General features: G+C 37.2%; 1 protein-coding gene across 1 annotated transcript in view; it reads left to right on the plus strand.

Annotated features, from left to right (window-relative positions):
• Positions 1–14,068, plus strand: part of DPYD (dihydropyrimidine dehydrogenase) — a 643,333-nt gene that overhangs the window by 359,541 nt on the left and 269,724 nt on the right. Inside the window, exon 13 of the mRNA XM_063298272.1 lies at positions 6,023–6,238. Coding sequence (XP_063154342.1) covers positions 6,023–6,238 — 216 coding nt within the window. The remainder of the gene's footprint in view (positions 1–6,022; positions 6,239–14,068) is intronic.

A 14,068-nucleotide genomic window follows, 5' to 3' on the forward strand; every position in this document is an offset into this window, starting at 1 on the left:
TCTGTATTGAATTATCTTCTGTGTAAAATAAAAACGTATTCAAAGAAGACTGGTACTTATATATTCTTCAGTCTGCAAAGTAGCAAAAGCTTTTGGCCAACCCATTTCAACTAGGTTTATGCAAATCAGTCCTGATTCAATTTGAATTGGAGGTTTTATATTCAAAGAAGACATGATTTAATTCGAGTTTGTGATGTAAGATTTGGGGGGAACCCAGTCCGAAGTACTTCGAGATTTGATTTGGCAAATAAAATAGAATAAAATAAAATCTAAAGACTATAATGAGGAAACTGCAAAATGTATGATATTTCTGCCCTTTTAAGATAGATCTTGAGTACTTAAGTAACTGATAGGTCAGACACTGAAATTCCCATTCAAGCTGCATCTTAGCATAGCTTTAATGGCAGTTTATTAGTATTAAATTACATATAATATCATTTCTTTTTCTTGTTTGGCAAATAATAGGTGAACTTTTTTTGTATGGTTTGCCAGAAGTTGTCTCTTTCAAGTTTTTCAGAGATAATTTGAACATAAGTTATTGTAGGGGGAGAAAGGAAATAGTAATAATTCACTTCCCTTAGACACCCCAGTTTGTTTATTTTGCTTCTGTAAGGTGAATATGTGCATCTCTTAGAACATATTCTTCAGTCATTTGGGGAATCCAGAGCCACAGCATAATGTATTGCAGTGTAATACAATTTTAATTTGAATAGGACTTTCATACAATATGCCTCCGTGACTGACTGTAAATAATGCAATTACAGAATTAAATAATAAATAATAGAATAAGGAAAGCTGTGAAGGTACAAAGAAGGAAGAACAAATATTTTGGGATGATACTTTTAAAAAGAAGTTAGTTAGCTAGGTGCAGAGGTTCAGAGAAATATTGTTACGGGTGCTGGAAGCTTGTACAGAAAAATGGGATATTGATGGAACATGTCATTTATAGAAGATGTAGGAGGTAAATGCATTTGCTCATCATACCATTTAGGATGTTTCAGATAACAATGAGCAAGTGTAGATAAGGTATGAATGTGTTCACTCAAATGTGTTGTCAGGCATTTTGTTGTTGTTTATTCGTTTAGTCACTTCCGACTCTTCATGACTTCATGGACCAGCCCACGCCAGAGCTTCCTGTCAGTCGTCAACACCCCAGCTCCCCCAGGGACAAATCCGTCACCTCTAGAATATCAGCTATCCATCTTGCCCTTGGTCGGCCCCTCTTCCTTTTGCCCTCCACTCTCCCTAGCATCAGCATCTTCTCCAGGGTGTCCTGCCTTCTCATTACGTGGCCAAAGTATTTCAGTTTTGCCTTTAATATCATTCCCTCAAGTGAGCAGTCTGGCTTTATTTCCTGGTTTGATCTTCTTGCAGTCCAAGGCACTCTCAGAATTTTCCTCCAACACAACAGTTCAAAAGCATCAATCTTCCTTCTCTCAGCCTTCCTTATGGTCCAGCTCTCGCAGCCGTATGTTACTACGGGGAACACCATTGCTTTAACTATGCGGACCTTTGTTGTCAGTGTGAGGTCTCTGCTCTTGACTATTTTATTGAGATTTGTCATTGCTCTTCTCCCAAGGATTAAGCGTCTTCTGATTTCCTGACTGCAGTCAGCATCTGCAGTAATCTTCGCACCTAGAAATACAAAGTCTTTCACTGCTTCTACATTTTCTCCCTCTGTTTGCCAGTTATCAATCAAGCTGGTTGCCATAATCTTGGTTTTTTTTTTGAGGTTTAGCTGCAAGCCAGCTTTTGCACTTCCTTCTTTCACCTTCATCATAAGGCTCCTCAGTTCCTCTTCGCTTTCAGCCATCAAAGTGGTATCATCTGCATATCTGAGATTGTTAATGTTTCTTCCAGTGATTTTAACTCCAGCCTTGGATTCCGCAAGCCCAGCATGTTGCATGACATGCTGTGTACAACTTGTTCTGCGTACAAGTTGAATAGGTAGGGTGAGAGTATACAGCATTTGTATATGCCAGGCATTTAGGTGAGAATTATAAAGTGGTATTCCTTTTATTTCTGATGTTCAGAGTGTAAGCCTCTGTGTATATGTACCAAAATTGCATTACTCACACATAAGAGGAAGGCATTAAAGATTTATTTCTTTATTTCATTATTTATTTGGTAAATTTATATAGCCACCCATCTCGTATATGTGACTGAGCAGTGTACAAAGTTAAAAACAAAAACAATACAAAACATAACAAAAAACATAACAAAAATCATTAAAAACTATAAAAACCATTTAAAAACCCATAATCTGTGGGAGAGTACACTTAGTTTCCCTTGTAATATAGCCACTTTGCAGGCTCCAATCCCACATTACCGGATCCCCAGGCCACCTGGCAAAACTATGTCTTCAGGCAGCCAGCAAGGTTGAGGCCAATCTCACCTCAGGGGGGATAACGTTCCAGACGGCTGGTGCTGCTGTAGAAAAGGCTCTCCTCCTGGGTCCCGTCAGATGACATTCCTTCATGGACAGGCCCCTCAGCATGCCCTTCCGGTCAGATCTGATGGGATAGGAAGATGTGATTGTGGAAAGGTGGTCCCTCAAGTAACCCTGTTCAAGGGAATCCATTCTCTCCATTTTCAAGAATGCAGCAATTAATTTTTCTGTTGGAGATGGGGAACCTAAAAGGGGAAGCAGTTCCCCAAAGCCAGTTGCAATGTAAATGTGTTCAGCTGATAAAGAATTATCACTATAATGGAGAAAGTGAGATGATGAAAAAAAGTGAGGGGCATGTGTTGCGACTTTCTATTCTCCAGCAATCTGTTATAAATTGAGTTTCTTGAATTTTGTAATCTGCATACAGAAAACTGACCTAGTAGAGAAGATGCACAAACTTTAGGTCTCAGAGAACCATAGGTTTCAATGTATAGCCTTCTCTTTCAGTGGGCTCTCATTACAGTTATTTTTGTCTGCTATTCATTTGCCAGTCAAGACTCCTAGTAATTAATCAGATGGAAACAGTTACTCATTCTCTTTCTTGCTACTGTCAGTATTCATTTGCTGATCTTATGCGATCAGAGAGTAGTGTTCCCCATTAAAAAGGCAGTAACTCCTCCCTCTCTCATACAGACCATCTAGAGCACACCACGTCACTTCTGCTACGTTTTTATATTCATCGTTTTTATTAGATGTCACAGTTTCTTTGGCTGTGGCATCGAAGCCTGGGATAGGTCCCTGGGAACCATCACTGCTTATTTTTCAACAAACCATGAAAGTGTCCTTTCACTGAATTTTAATAATGTTTTTAAAAGGATTTGGCTTGCTATGCTGCTGCTGCTTTATAGTGCATATTGTGATTTGCTTTTAGATGTTTACTATTTTATTATTGTTCTGTTTTAATTAGTGTTTACAACTGATATTATTTTCATTAAAAATATGGAAGAAATATGAAAATAAGTGGTTCAGACCTTCATTCCTTTTCAGGTCACTAACATCTTGCTTCAAAGTTTAGTAAGTAATGAATATTTAAAAGCAGGAGATGATTTGATTGAGCGTAAATGGCTAAGCTAAAGCTACTATCTCTAGAAGGACCTCTAGAAGAAATTATAGCTATGGAGGAATACTGTTCTTCTCTGTTTAGCTCATTGCAAGTTGTGATATATCAATTATAGTTTCTGAATCTCACTGTTGCTTTGTTGAACCAGGATATGCCTGAATGTTTCAGAAGGAATCCTATCTGTCTAAAAATGAAAAGTTCATGTCCCTCTAACTGTGGCATGAAGATGGCCCACTAAACATTTAAAAAGAATTTGTCTTCCTGATGTTGCCTCCTTCAGAAGAGGCAGCTTAAATTCATACTTAGCTGTTCCAGTTTTCAAGTAGCATTTTCCCTCTTCTCCAAACACAATTTTGGCTGTGGATACTACCTATGGCGAGGTTACAATTAGGGTATGGCACAAACCATGGACCAGGAAGCTGAATGCTTTTATTATACAAACTATATACTCCTAATATGGTAAGTGTTGGATTTAGACCTCATGGATCGAGCCTAAGCTAATTTGATAGGGAGTGAGTAAATTCTTCCATTAGTCCTTTTATGGGAGAATCTGAGAGATCTGCTCTGTGGGAACAGAAACCTAGTAGGTAAAGAATCATCTCCTCCCAAGTTCAGCTAATGCTCCCATTAGGCTTCTGGACTGTTGTGGCTCCCAGCTGACAGATCTAGGTGACTTTTGCTTAGTACAGAGGGAGATTATCATCCTGTCAGCCAGTTTGGGGTTACGTTTAAACAAAGGTTTAACACTACTCCAGAATAGCGCTGTTCTATAACAGAATCAAACGAATGTCTGAAAGCCTCCTTTTAAACGCATCTATGCAGAACTCTTGTGCAAAACCAGAGGAATCTGTTAAGATTTGCCTCCTCAGACGTATGCCCACCTCAACTCCAAGTTATTGAGAGACTGGTAGATGTTTTCCTGCTGGTTGGTGACATTTGGTGGGAGAGAAAACTAAGATGAGGAATCCATCAATCACTTTACTCATTCCACATTAAATCTTTAGGGACGGCACCACTTGCTCACCTCATTAGTGAAGCAGAATAGCGCTTGGCTGTCAAGGCCACAGGTTTTATACCAGCGTACTTTTGTGCCACCTCAGGAACTGTGGATTGCATTTTAACGTGGCTATGAGGAAAAGCCCTAATGTATGCTGTCATTTGACCCCTGTTATACCAATACAATGTGTGATGGATGGGAGTTCTATATATGTATAATATAATATTTGAAGGGTTTTTTTTAGGAATTATTCTTCAGGGTGATAGACAGATTGCTGTTGATACCAACAGTAGAACACAACTGGAAAAGGCAATTGCAAATTATCCATGAATTCCGTATCATAAAAGTAGAAAATGCAGAATTTGGAATAGTACTACAATATGAAAGCATAAACCTTAAATTACATTGTGATGATGGCTCTTCTGCACCACAGGCTAAACATGTATCTCATAGAGGTTAACCACATGAGCAAAAACTTCATTCCTGCAGCAATAGAGATTTGGTTGATTAGCCCCAGATTGGATTACAGATTAACCACCAAGTAGAAAAATACTTGGGTTTGTGTTTTAGTTAGTTAGCGGTACCATTTTGTTTACCATTATGAAATAATTGTACAAATTACTAGATGCAAAATTTTGCCCATAAATATTAGGTTTATATCTTTGTGCAGTTTTTTTTTTCTTTTGCAGTTTTTGCTGGTTTTATATGTAAGTAAAAATCCAGAAATTTGGATCCTTCATTGTAATCTTTCATCCTAGAGATTATTTATTTTAGGAGCCTCTGGAGAAGCTTAATTCCATTGAAGTATTTTACAGAATACTTGGAAATGTTTGTCTATTTTTAAAATTTCTATGTGCACTTATTTTTTCTAAAAGGTAAAAGATGACGCAAAATATATTATTCTTAAAAAAACAACAAGTATACAGTTCTTTAAGAGAAAAATAAACTATTTCCTGATTAAAGTGGAATGGAATGTTTTGTGAAAGAGTGAAGTAGCATAAACCATTCCTTATATAAATTAAGATGAACTTGATGATCTCCAAGTCCCTTCCATGCCAGCATTCTGGCTGGCTATTGGGCTGCCAAATAGTTTTAAAATGTCTCCCTTCTAGAGCTTAAAGGCAGGAAATATGTGCCATAGCAAAATCTGCTTTATAGCTCCAATTTTCCATTTATATTGGGCAAGATTTTAAAGTGCCAAACAGGCTTGGTCATTGGGTTACCCTGATACTCCCATTGAGAGTAAAGATTCAATGTGCCAAGGCCACTTTATTAACTACTTAAAAGGATTTATTTGGGAGGTTTATTTTATTAATGAGATGCCAATTTTTTAAGAATAAACACATGGCTGATTTTCTTGATTCTGATTAAATCAGTCATGAAGTGACAAAGACTGATTCTTAGCCTACTGTAGAGTTGTTGTAAACTTAAATAAGTAAACCCCTCATATACACTCATGTGGGGAAGGGTAGATTTGAATAAAGTGGCTAAATTGTTCTGTTGTTTATTCCTACAGTCTTTATATGGTGCCTCAGTACCTGCTGTACCACAGCTGCCTCTTTTCTATACACCGATGGACTTGGTAGACATCAGCATAGAAATGGCTGGTCTCAGGTTTTCAAATCCTTTTGGCCTTGCCAGTGCAACTCCAACTACAAGTTCATCAATGATCCGCAGAGCTTTTGAAGCAGGATGGGCATTTACACTCACCAAAACTTTTTCTCTGGACAAGGTAATGAATCTTGTGGTCTTTTGTCCACATTGAAAATAACTTTCCATTTATTTTTAATAGAGAGTTAATATGAAAATAAGAATAGTGATCCATTTTCAAATTTGCAGGAGTTATATCAGAAATATGAAATAATTATGCTTCTGTACACGTGCAGAATACCTTTTTATCCCCTCTGAGAATGTACAGCTTGCATTTCTCTTATTCATGAATAACAGTTTTCCAAGATAGGCTCAAAAAGAACTTCAGCTTTTGCACTTCTCTGTTGAACACTTAATAGTTAGTGCCAATCTGTTAGAGCCACTGAATTGTTTTCCCCATTTTAGATAGGAGAGCATCAGAGGAGAATGATGTAAAACTTTATTATTCCCATGCAGGGGATGCAGGGTCCCAACCGACTCTCAAGCTAGTTATTTGTGAATGAGTGATCATACATTCAAGAACAAGCTGTCATTTACATTGGGCACTACTGGCAATTATATGTTCTTTGGGAATCAAAAATCTTCCCTAAAAATAAAATGCTGAAGTTTCCTTCATTATGAGGTCTACTTTCATAGACATGTCCATATCATTTTCTGGCCAACAATACAGAGATAGCCAGTGGTCTCCCATCCAACTACAAACAAGATCCAATCATACTTAACTTTTTTAGATTATGCAAGATCTAGGTCCTGTGGCCTGCAGTAGGCAAACTTCCTATTTACTATGTACAAGACACTGTATAATGTAGTGTATATATGTCTATCTTTTAAGTTGATTAAGATCAGCCTTTGGTCAAAGGTCAGGAAATTAAATTCAGATGTCCTTCCCTTTTCCCAATTCATCTGTTTGATATCCCTGGAATTTGTGATGCCAGCCACAGGTATAATGGTATAGATTTTCATGGGATTCTCTCTTAACTATGCTTCAGATGTTTAAATAGGTTAGATTGGATTTTTCCAATCACTAACTATGCTCTAACAGTCAGCTCTTCTGGGTTGCAGGAGCCTTCCCCTTTCTAGACAAAGATGAACCCAGTTCTCAATAACAAATTTTAGCATGATAACCCAGCAACCCACAGAAATGATTAAAATAGTGTAAAAGCAGATGGATTTTATTAAGGATGTCCACTGACTGTGACTTTAAGCCTTATCTATTGATCACATTTATAGGCCAGTCACTCAGAATGACTGGACAATGTGTATTACATGTATTCCATTTAAGTTATATTGGAAAGCATGTGTTTATTGTATCAATGGCTAGGTGAAGTTGGTTTGCTTAAAACAATCCACAATTAATATAAAATTAATACAAAATTAATCATGATAAACCATAGTTAATTTAAATGAAAGTAATTGCTTTAAAAATCCTCTTACTGTCAATATGGATGGAGGACAAGAGAGCAAAAGTGTGTAAACTGGGACTTGCTATAGTAAAGAACGATATTCTAAAAGTGGGTAGGAATGGGATCTAAAGTAGGCCTGATACTCTGGATGTTGGGTTTATTAAGAAGTAAAATTGGTGCTTTAAAATCATTTATTTTCCCCTTAAAAATCCCTCCAAACTCACCCAAATGCAAAAAAACAAACTTGGCACTGCACATTCTGGAGACACTATGGCAGTTCAAGAAGGTATTTTGGAGGGGAAGGGGGAGAGAAGAGTTTGTACCTTGTCATAAGCCATTGTGGCTGCAAGGATGTAGCCTGATGCCCTCCAGATGTTTTGTACTATAACTTCCATAGCCATTGGCTATACTGCGGTTGAAGACATATGGAAGACAATGGGTAGCCCACTTCTGCTCTAAAAGGTTTAACATGGCATGTAAACATGATCATGAGCTATTGTACAACTGATTGAAATAATTTCATTGCTCTGTAGCACAATCATATTGTGTTTTCTTAATGTCCCTTGTATATTCTTGTCTAGAATACTCTCAAAACAATGATCATCCATGTTACACACAGGACTGAGATGAAGCCAGAAAAAAATGCCAAGATGGCTTGAAATCAAAATACATTTTCTTGATGTTCCCTTCCCTGTTACATACAATATTTTTTAATGTTCAGCTAGGTCAGCCCTGACTTTTCAAGCATGGGGTTGCCCAGAAGGTTGTATTATAATTGTAGTCTAGCCAGAATTATTTCTGTGTCACTGAAGCAGTCAATTCTTTAATTAAGACATTGTAAGAGCAGCCAGAACTACTGTGTTTCCTGCTATTCATCATATTTGCAAAGCTGCTGATCCATGTTCCATTAGCCATCTTCCAATAGGTTTGCTTCTGTTCTACCACTATGCTCTCTTTAGTTTCCACTGATACTGTTTCACCAGTGCAGTGCCTTGTATCATGTGGATCCTCCTTTGCCATTCATAGAAATCACATGTACATTTGCAGTGCTGCCTCTCCCAAGACCTATGATTGTTTATTGTCTTATCCTAGTTTATTAGATTTAAAAAGAACATTTGTATTATTCCATGAAACAAAAACCTGGATTTCAGCCATATGACCAGTTTCCTCCAGTCTGATATTCTCAAGATAGACTTCAACACCAGGTTGGGAATGTCTGCATAAGACTTTCCCTGCCATTGTATAATTGTTTGAAATGTCATATGTGAAAAAAATGAAATTCTCAGCCTTCTGTTGCTCTTCAACAGAATATTCTAAGAGGCAAATTACATTATACATAAAAATATGCAGCAGTCCTTCTACATTTACTTTACCCTAGAGAATTGTGTATCAATATATGAAAAAAGCTTTAGTGTTGTGGTCCTTGGGCAAAGAACTAGTCTTCATGTGGCAGTCGTGATGGTTTGAATTTAAGATCCCTGCCCTAGAGCAAGGTTACCGAATGCTGGAGAAGGTATCCTAATTCTTTCCCCAGTTCTGTCATTTGTAAAAATTCCACTATCATCCACTATTCTAGAAAAAAAAGAAAATGCTGCATTTAGGACATAGGAATACACTGAAACCTAAACCTAACCTCTATTCCTAAAAGGGGATGACTGTCGACACTGTATATTGGAGGAGCCTGTGATATGTGATTTTCTTGCTGTTGCCAACCCTCCAACATCATAATGGCTTCCAAATCATTAATAGAGGTCACAGGGAAGATATTACTCTAGGGAACTGTAGCCAGTTAATATAGACCAGTGTTTCTCAACCTTAGTCATTTTAAGATGTGTGGACTTCAACTCCCAGAATTCCCCAGCCAGCATGTTGGCTGGGGAATTCTGGGGAGTTGAAGTCCACACATCTTAAAATGGCCAAGGTTGAGAAACAATGATATAGACAATACTAAACTAGATGGACCAATAATTTGGATATAATATGGTTTCCTTTGACTATAGTGAGCCCTGAAGTGGGGCCTTGAGTCCCTTCTCCTCATGGTCCCAGTACAAATCCGTTTCCCTTGAATTGCTATATGCACTGAGAAAGAAGCTCCAAACAACCCCATAGGGATATATCCTTGGGAATCTGGAAGAATAGTGGGAGACATTTCCATGGAGAAAGATAGATGACTAAAAGATCTGAGGCATGGGCCTAGATTATTATATGAAAGGGGGAAAGCTACAGACCTATACTCCCATCACCCATCCAGGCAATTTTATGCTTTCAACAAATGCTAGAACAGCAATATGCTGCAAGCTCTGCCCATTTCATACAGGTGTGCAATCTCACAAAGTTACAATATGGGCAGAGCTTATGGTACAATGCTGCTTTCATGATTTTCCCCCTTTCACCTTCCCTCCAGATGCCTTTGCACCTATCCTTCTTTTCTTCCTTAGGATTAATCATCAATAAGCCTATATTGATAGCAAGGATCTGATTTGTACATGAATGGGAGAAAATACTGAGAATTTAATATAATTTGTCTTAATAATCACCTAATTTAATTCTGAATCTGAGGAATTACTTGAAAAAAGGCACCCCCTCCTTTTTTTTTTGCATTGCTAGATGAAATGTTATTTTTCTTAAATTAATATTTCTGAAACATTTCTAGAATCAACTTTTTAAATGTGTCATCTTTTTAAGCAAGTTTGCCATTCAAAATTTTGGTGGTGGTTGGCACACACATGCCAGTGCTTGCAGTCCACAACAAGTTTTGTGAATCTTCAGAGGATAGACATTGGTTGTAGCCTCCTAGGCACTTCTAGAATTTGAGGAATTAGGGGCACCACCTCAAAAGGTGGCAAGGCTCTAGGGAAAAATAATCAAACATGATTAAATTAAATACAGATATATACATTTAAATTCATTACATTCATTTTCTCATTTGTCTATAAAAGGATTTATAGTTTTTAATAATGACAGCAGCCATAAATACATTTCCTTGTCTCTTTAATTATTTCTGATAAAGACACACAACAAATGAAGAGTAAAATGCTAGTTTAAGAACCAGCAAATTTTGGATCTATTTTGCATGTTCCCCTCCAAAATATCTAGTATTGGACTTCACTTTCTGCTTTAGCCTTCAAAGCTTGTCTGAGTGCAAAGGAGCACCTACCTAAGTGAATGTCAACAATGATTTCAGATAAACACCTCACATACATTTACGAGAAGCGCTGGGGATGTGGAGAAGTGATTGTCAGCTATTTCTTGCAGAGTAAAACAGCAGCTCTGCTCACAACTAGATGTGAAGACCTGATGGAAGATATAATAATAACAGCAGCAGCAGAAGCAGCTAGCATGAGTGAAAAAATATGAAACTTTGACATCATTTTGCAACATTATGTGGTTTTAGTAAAGATACTGCCCACCTCTGGATTTTGAATCGTTTGGGCAGATTCACCACTAGATTTAAAATGTGCTCCACTATTCCTATTAAGTGCTGATAATGTATGGCTCCTCAATCAGGTTTCTCCAGCATTGTAGGGAAGCCAGATGTCACCAAATAGAGGCAAAGATACTGCTATTTCACAAATTGCTGATTGTAACACTGGTCAAAGGTCTAGCTATTAATGAAAGACTTCAAAGGCTTCCATTCTATCCCTGGAAACTCCCTCCTAGCCCTTCATTCATCTGAGAAAGGCTCTTTGCAATATCAGGAGGGCAAAAAACAGTAGAGATGGTGGAATTAGCATGGAGGAAGGCTGAGAGAGACATAGATCTGCTGGATTCTAAGCCCCTGTGGTTCCAAACCAGTCCAGAATCTACCCCAGCTCTGAAGCTGGCATAGATTCTTACTCTCTCACGGTTTGTTGGGATGGGGAACGACTATGCGTGAAAAACAGCAGCAGATGTTGCTCTTCTACCAATGAACAGGAATCTGGCATTGCTTAGATACTTTATTCCATGTTTGAAAGTGTAAGGAAAATGTTGAGGTAACCCAGGTTAGAATCCTCCACCCATTTACTATGGCGTATATTTAGCAGGGGATACACATATTAGTAGAACCAAGCCCATTAAGAGTACCTAGGGACAGACGCTTGATGCTGAAAAGGACAAGTAAAGTTTATTAAAGAAGGTATGTGCTGCAGTGGAAAACCTGTATATTGGAGCTTTTTGCCTTTATATGGGTAAAGAAAAGGAAGAGGTATTCATCATTCTAATAGGAAGCAGTCTGAAGGGGAATAACTAGCAATATCAGTATTCCAATCTGAACAGAGACAAAAAGAGGAACAAACAGGAACTCCCTTGCTTGCTCTCTCTACTCCTAATTCCCCTGGTGGTCAGGGGAATAAAAGCTATGTCCAAGAGAAAGTAGGTTTCCTCTGCCTGGTAGTGAAAAATATAATGAACATTTTCCTGTATTTCCTGGGTTTGATATTGGAAAACAATGCACTTCGGTCCCAGGAATTACTATAAAAAATGTCTTGTCTGATAAACAAATTAATGGACACGAATCACACAATTCAACAGAGAGTTGGGTTTTTTTATTATTATTATTAGACTATACATTGCAGCCATAAGAGATTGGGCAAAATTATTTTTGTTTTTATTTTTTTTCCTATATGATAAAGTAATAAGAAATGCAAAAATGTCATTCTAATTTTAGATAAACAATGACTATTTCATTATATAATAGTTTGAACGGAGTAGGAAGATTAAATGCATAGGGACGATGCCAGAAATATTTTCTTTGATTTTAGCTGTTTCTTTCATCGGTAAAAATGTAATTCTGATTAATCGGAGAAATCTGTCTTCACTCTATTGGTGACATGCTTTGATTTGTGATGCTGTCACTTTTAATAACTCAGAGAAGCAGTTGCTTTTATTAAATCTCCCCAGTTGAAATAAATACGTGGAACAATTTCAGCTGAAATCTCCAAGCATTCTCTTAGTCTCTCTCACCCCCACACATATATTGGCCTGGTTCACATGACAATAAACTATAGTTTATTTATACAAAAATGAGCCAGAGTGATTTTGAAACTTGGGTATTCCATTTTAGGGTTGCTAGGAGGAAAAGTTCAAAACTAGAAACTCTGTTTTAAATTAACTACTATTAGCAATGCAGTCTGAACCTTGATCAAGGTTAAAACAAGCCAACCTGAAGCTAAAATTTATGAAGCTGATTTGCTTCAGCTAATCATAGTAAAGGTTCTAGTTTCAGGTAAAGACAAACCACAGTTAATCTAAGCAGTTCTGGAGGAGGGAAAGGCAGGAGACCAAGTAGCATTTGTAATTGTTTGAAACTCATTCCAATAAAGTTAAATTGCTGAAAATTGTTGCCTCCAAATGTAGCCTTTGCCTGGTGCAATATTTTATCTAACAATCTCAGAAAACGATTAAGGCCCAATTCAGCCTGAAGAAACACTGTGTGTGTGTAACAAGCATTATGCAGAGTAACTTGTAAGAAGAAAGGTGTGACATACCTGTAAAGGTTGCTTGCAATTAGAACCATTGCCTGTATGAACAAACTAATTATGCTAAGAAATAGCATTTCTCCATAATATACTCAGATTCATGTTACAACTAGTAGTGTTTCCATAGGGACTAATGTGGGTGACACATGTCTCTCTTTTGTAAATGCTAAGATCTGGAGCACAATGGCTTGCACTATCATCTGTAATGTCAGTGCTTTTGTTGAACTGAACTCACAGAATAAAAAGCCCATTTTCTTTGTCTGCTATCCAGCACAGTAATTTACAAAATACTTGATACAGTTTAAGATTTCAAGCCAGCCTGTCCCCTACCTCTCCAAAACTGAATTTAAAACAATATTAAAATGAAGAATTCTTGATGCCTTTAGTATGCTAAGTTTGTTCTGAGTTTTGTTAGAATATGAAATATTAATATTTACAATTCAGTTGTAATGATGAAGTTCAATTTGCCTAGCTTGCATGTGATAAAGTAAGTATATGCTTACCGTGGGAGTTGCATGAGAATTAAAGCCTGAGCCTGAACATCAGCTTGAAATTTTATTATCCCGCACTACTGACAGTGTTTCCCTTGTTATTTTTCTAGACTGACAGCTGAATATTGCACTGATTATGTATTTATTTATTTATTTATTTATTTTTAGAATATCTTTTTAAAAAAACCTTTGTTTTCTTTAAGAAATAAACTGAAGCAAGATTTAGAATTGGTTTATTATTGTTGTAGTTAGAGAGGGAGAGAGAGATTTGAGATACTAAAAAGAAGTCTAGTTTTCAGTAGCCAGACCACTTACTTACAATGAAATGCCAGTTGATATCTCAGTAAACAGAAATATCCTGTGCTTTATTGTGTAGCTCCTATGAAAACAACATAGCTTTTCTTTGGAGAGACAAATAATCAGATAGTTAATGTCAAGTGGAAAAAAGAGCTATTTGCCTTTCCATTAAGTGTCATCAAAGAAAAAGAAATAGTAATACCGCTGCATTTGTGGGAGAAGGGAAGGCAGAGATGGGGAGGGGGTGTATTTTGTAGGGTAT

The sequence above is a fragment of the Candoia aspera genome, chromosome 3 (assembly GCF_035149785.1).
Source record: "Candoia aspera isolate rCanAsp1 chromosome 3, rCanAsp1.hap2, whole genome shotgun sequence".
NCBI classification, from domain to species: Eukaryota; Metazoa; Chordata; class Lepidosauria; order Squamata; family Boidae; genus Candoia; species Candoia aspera.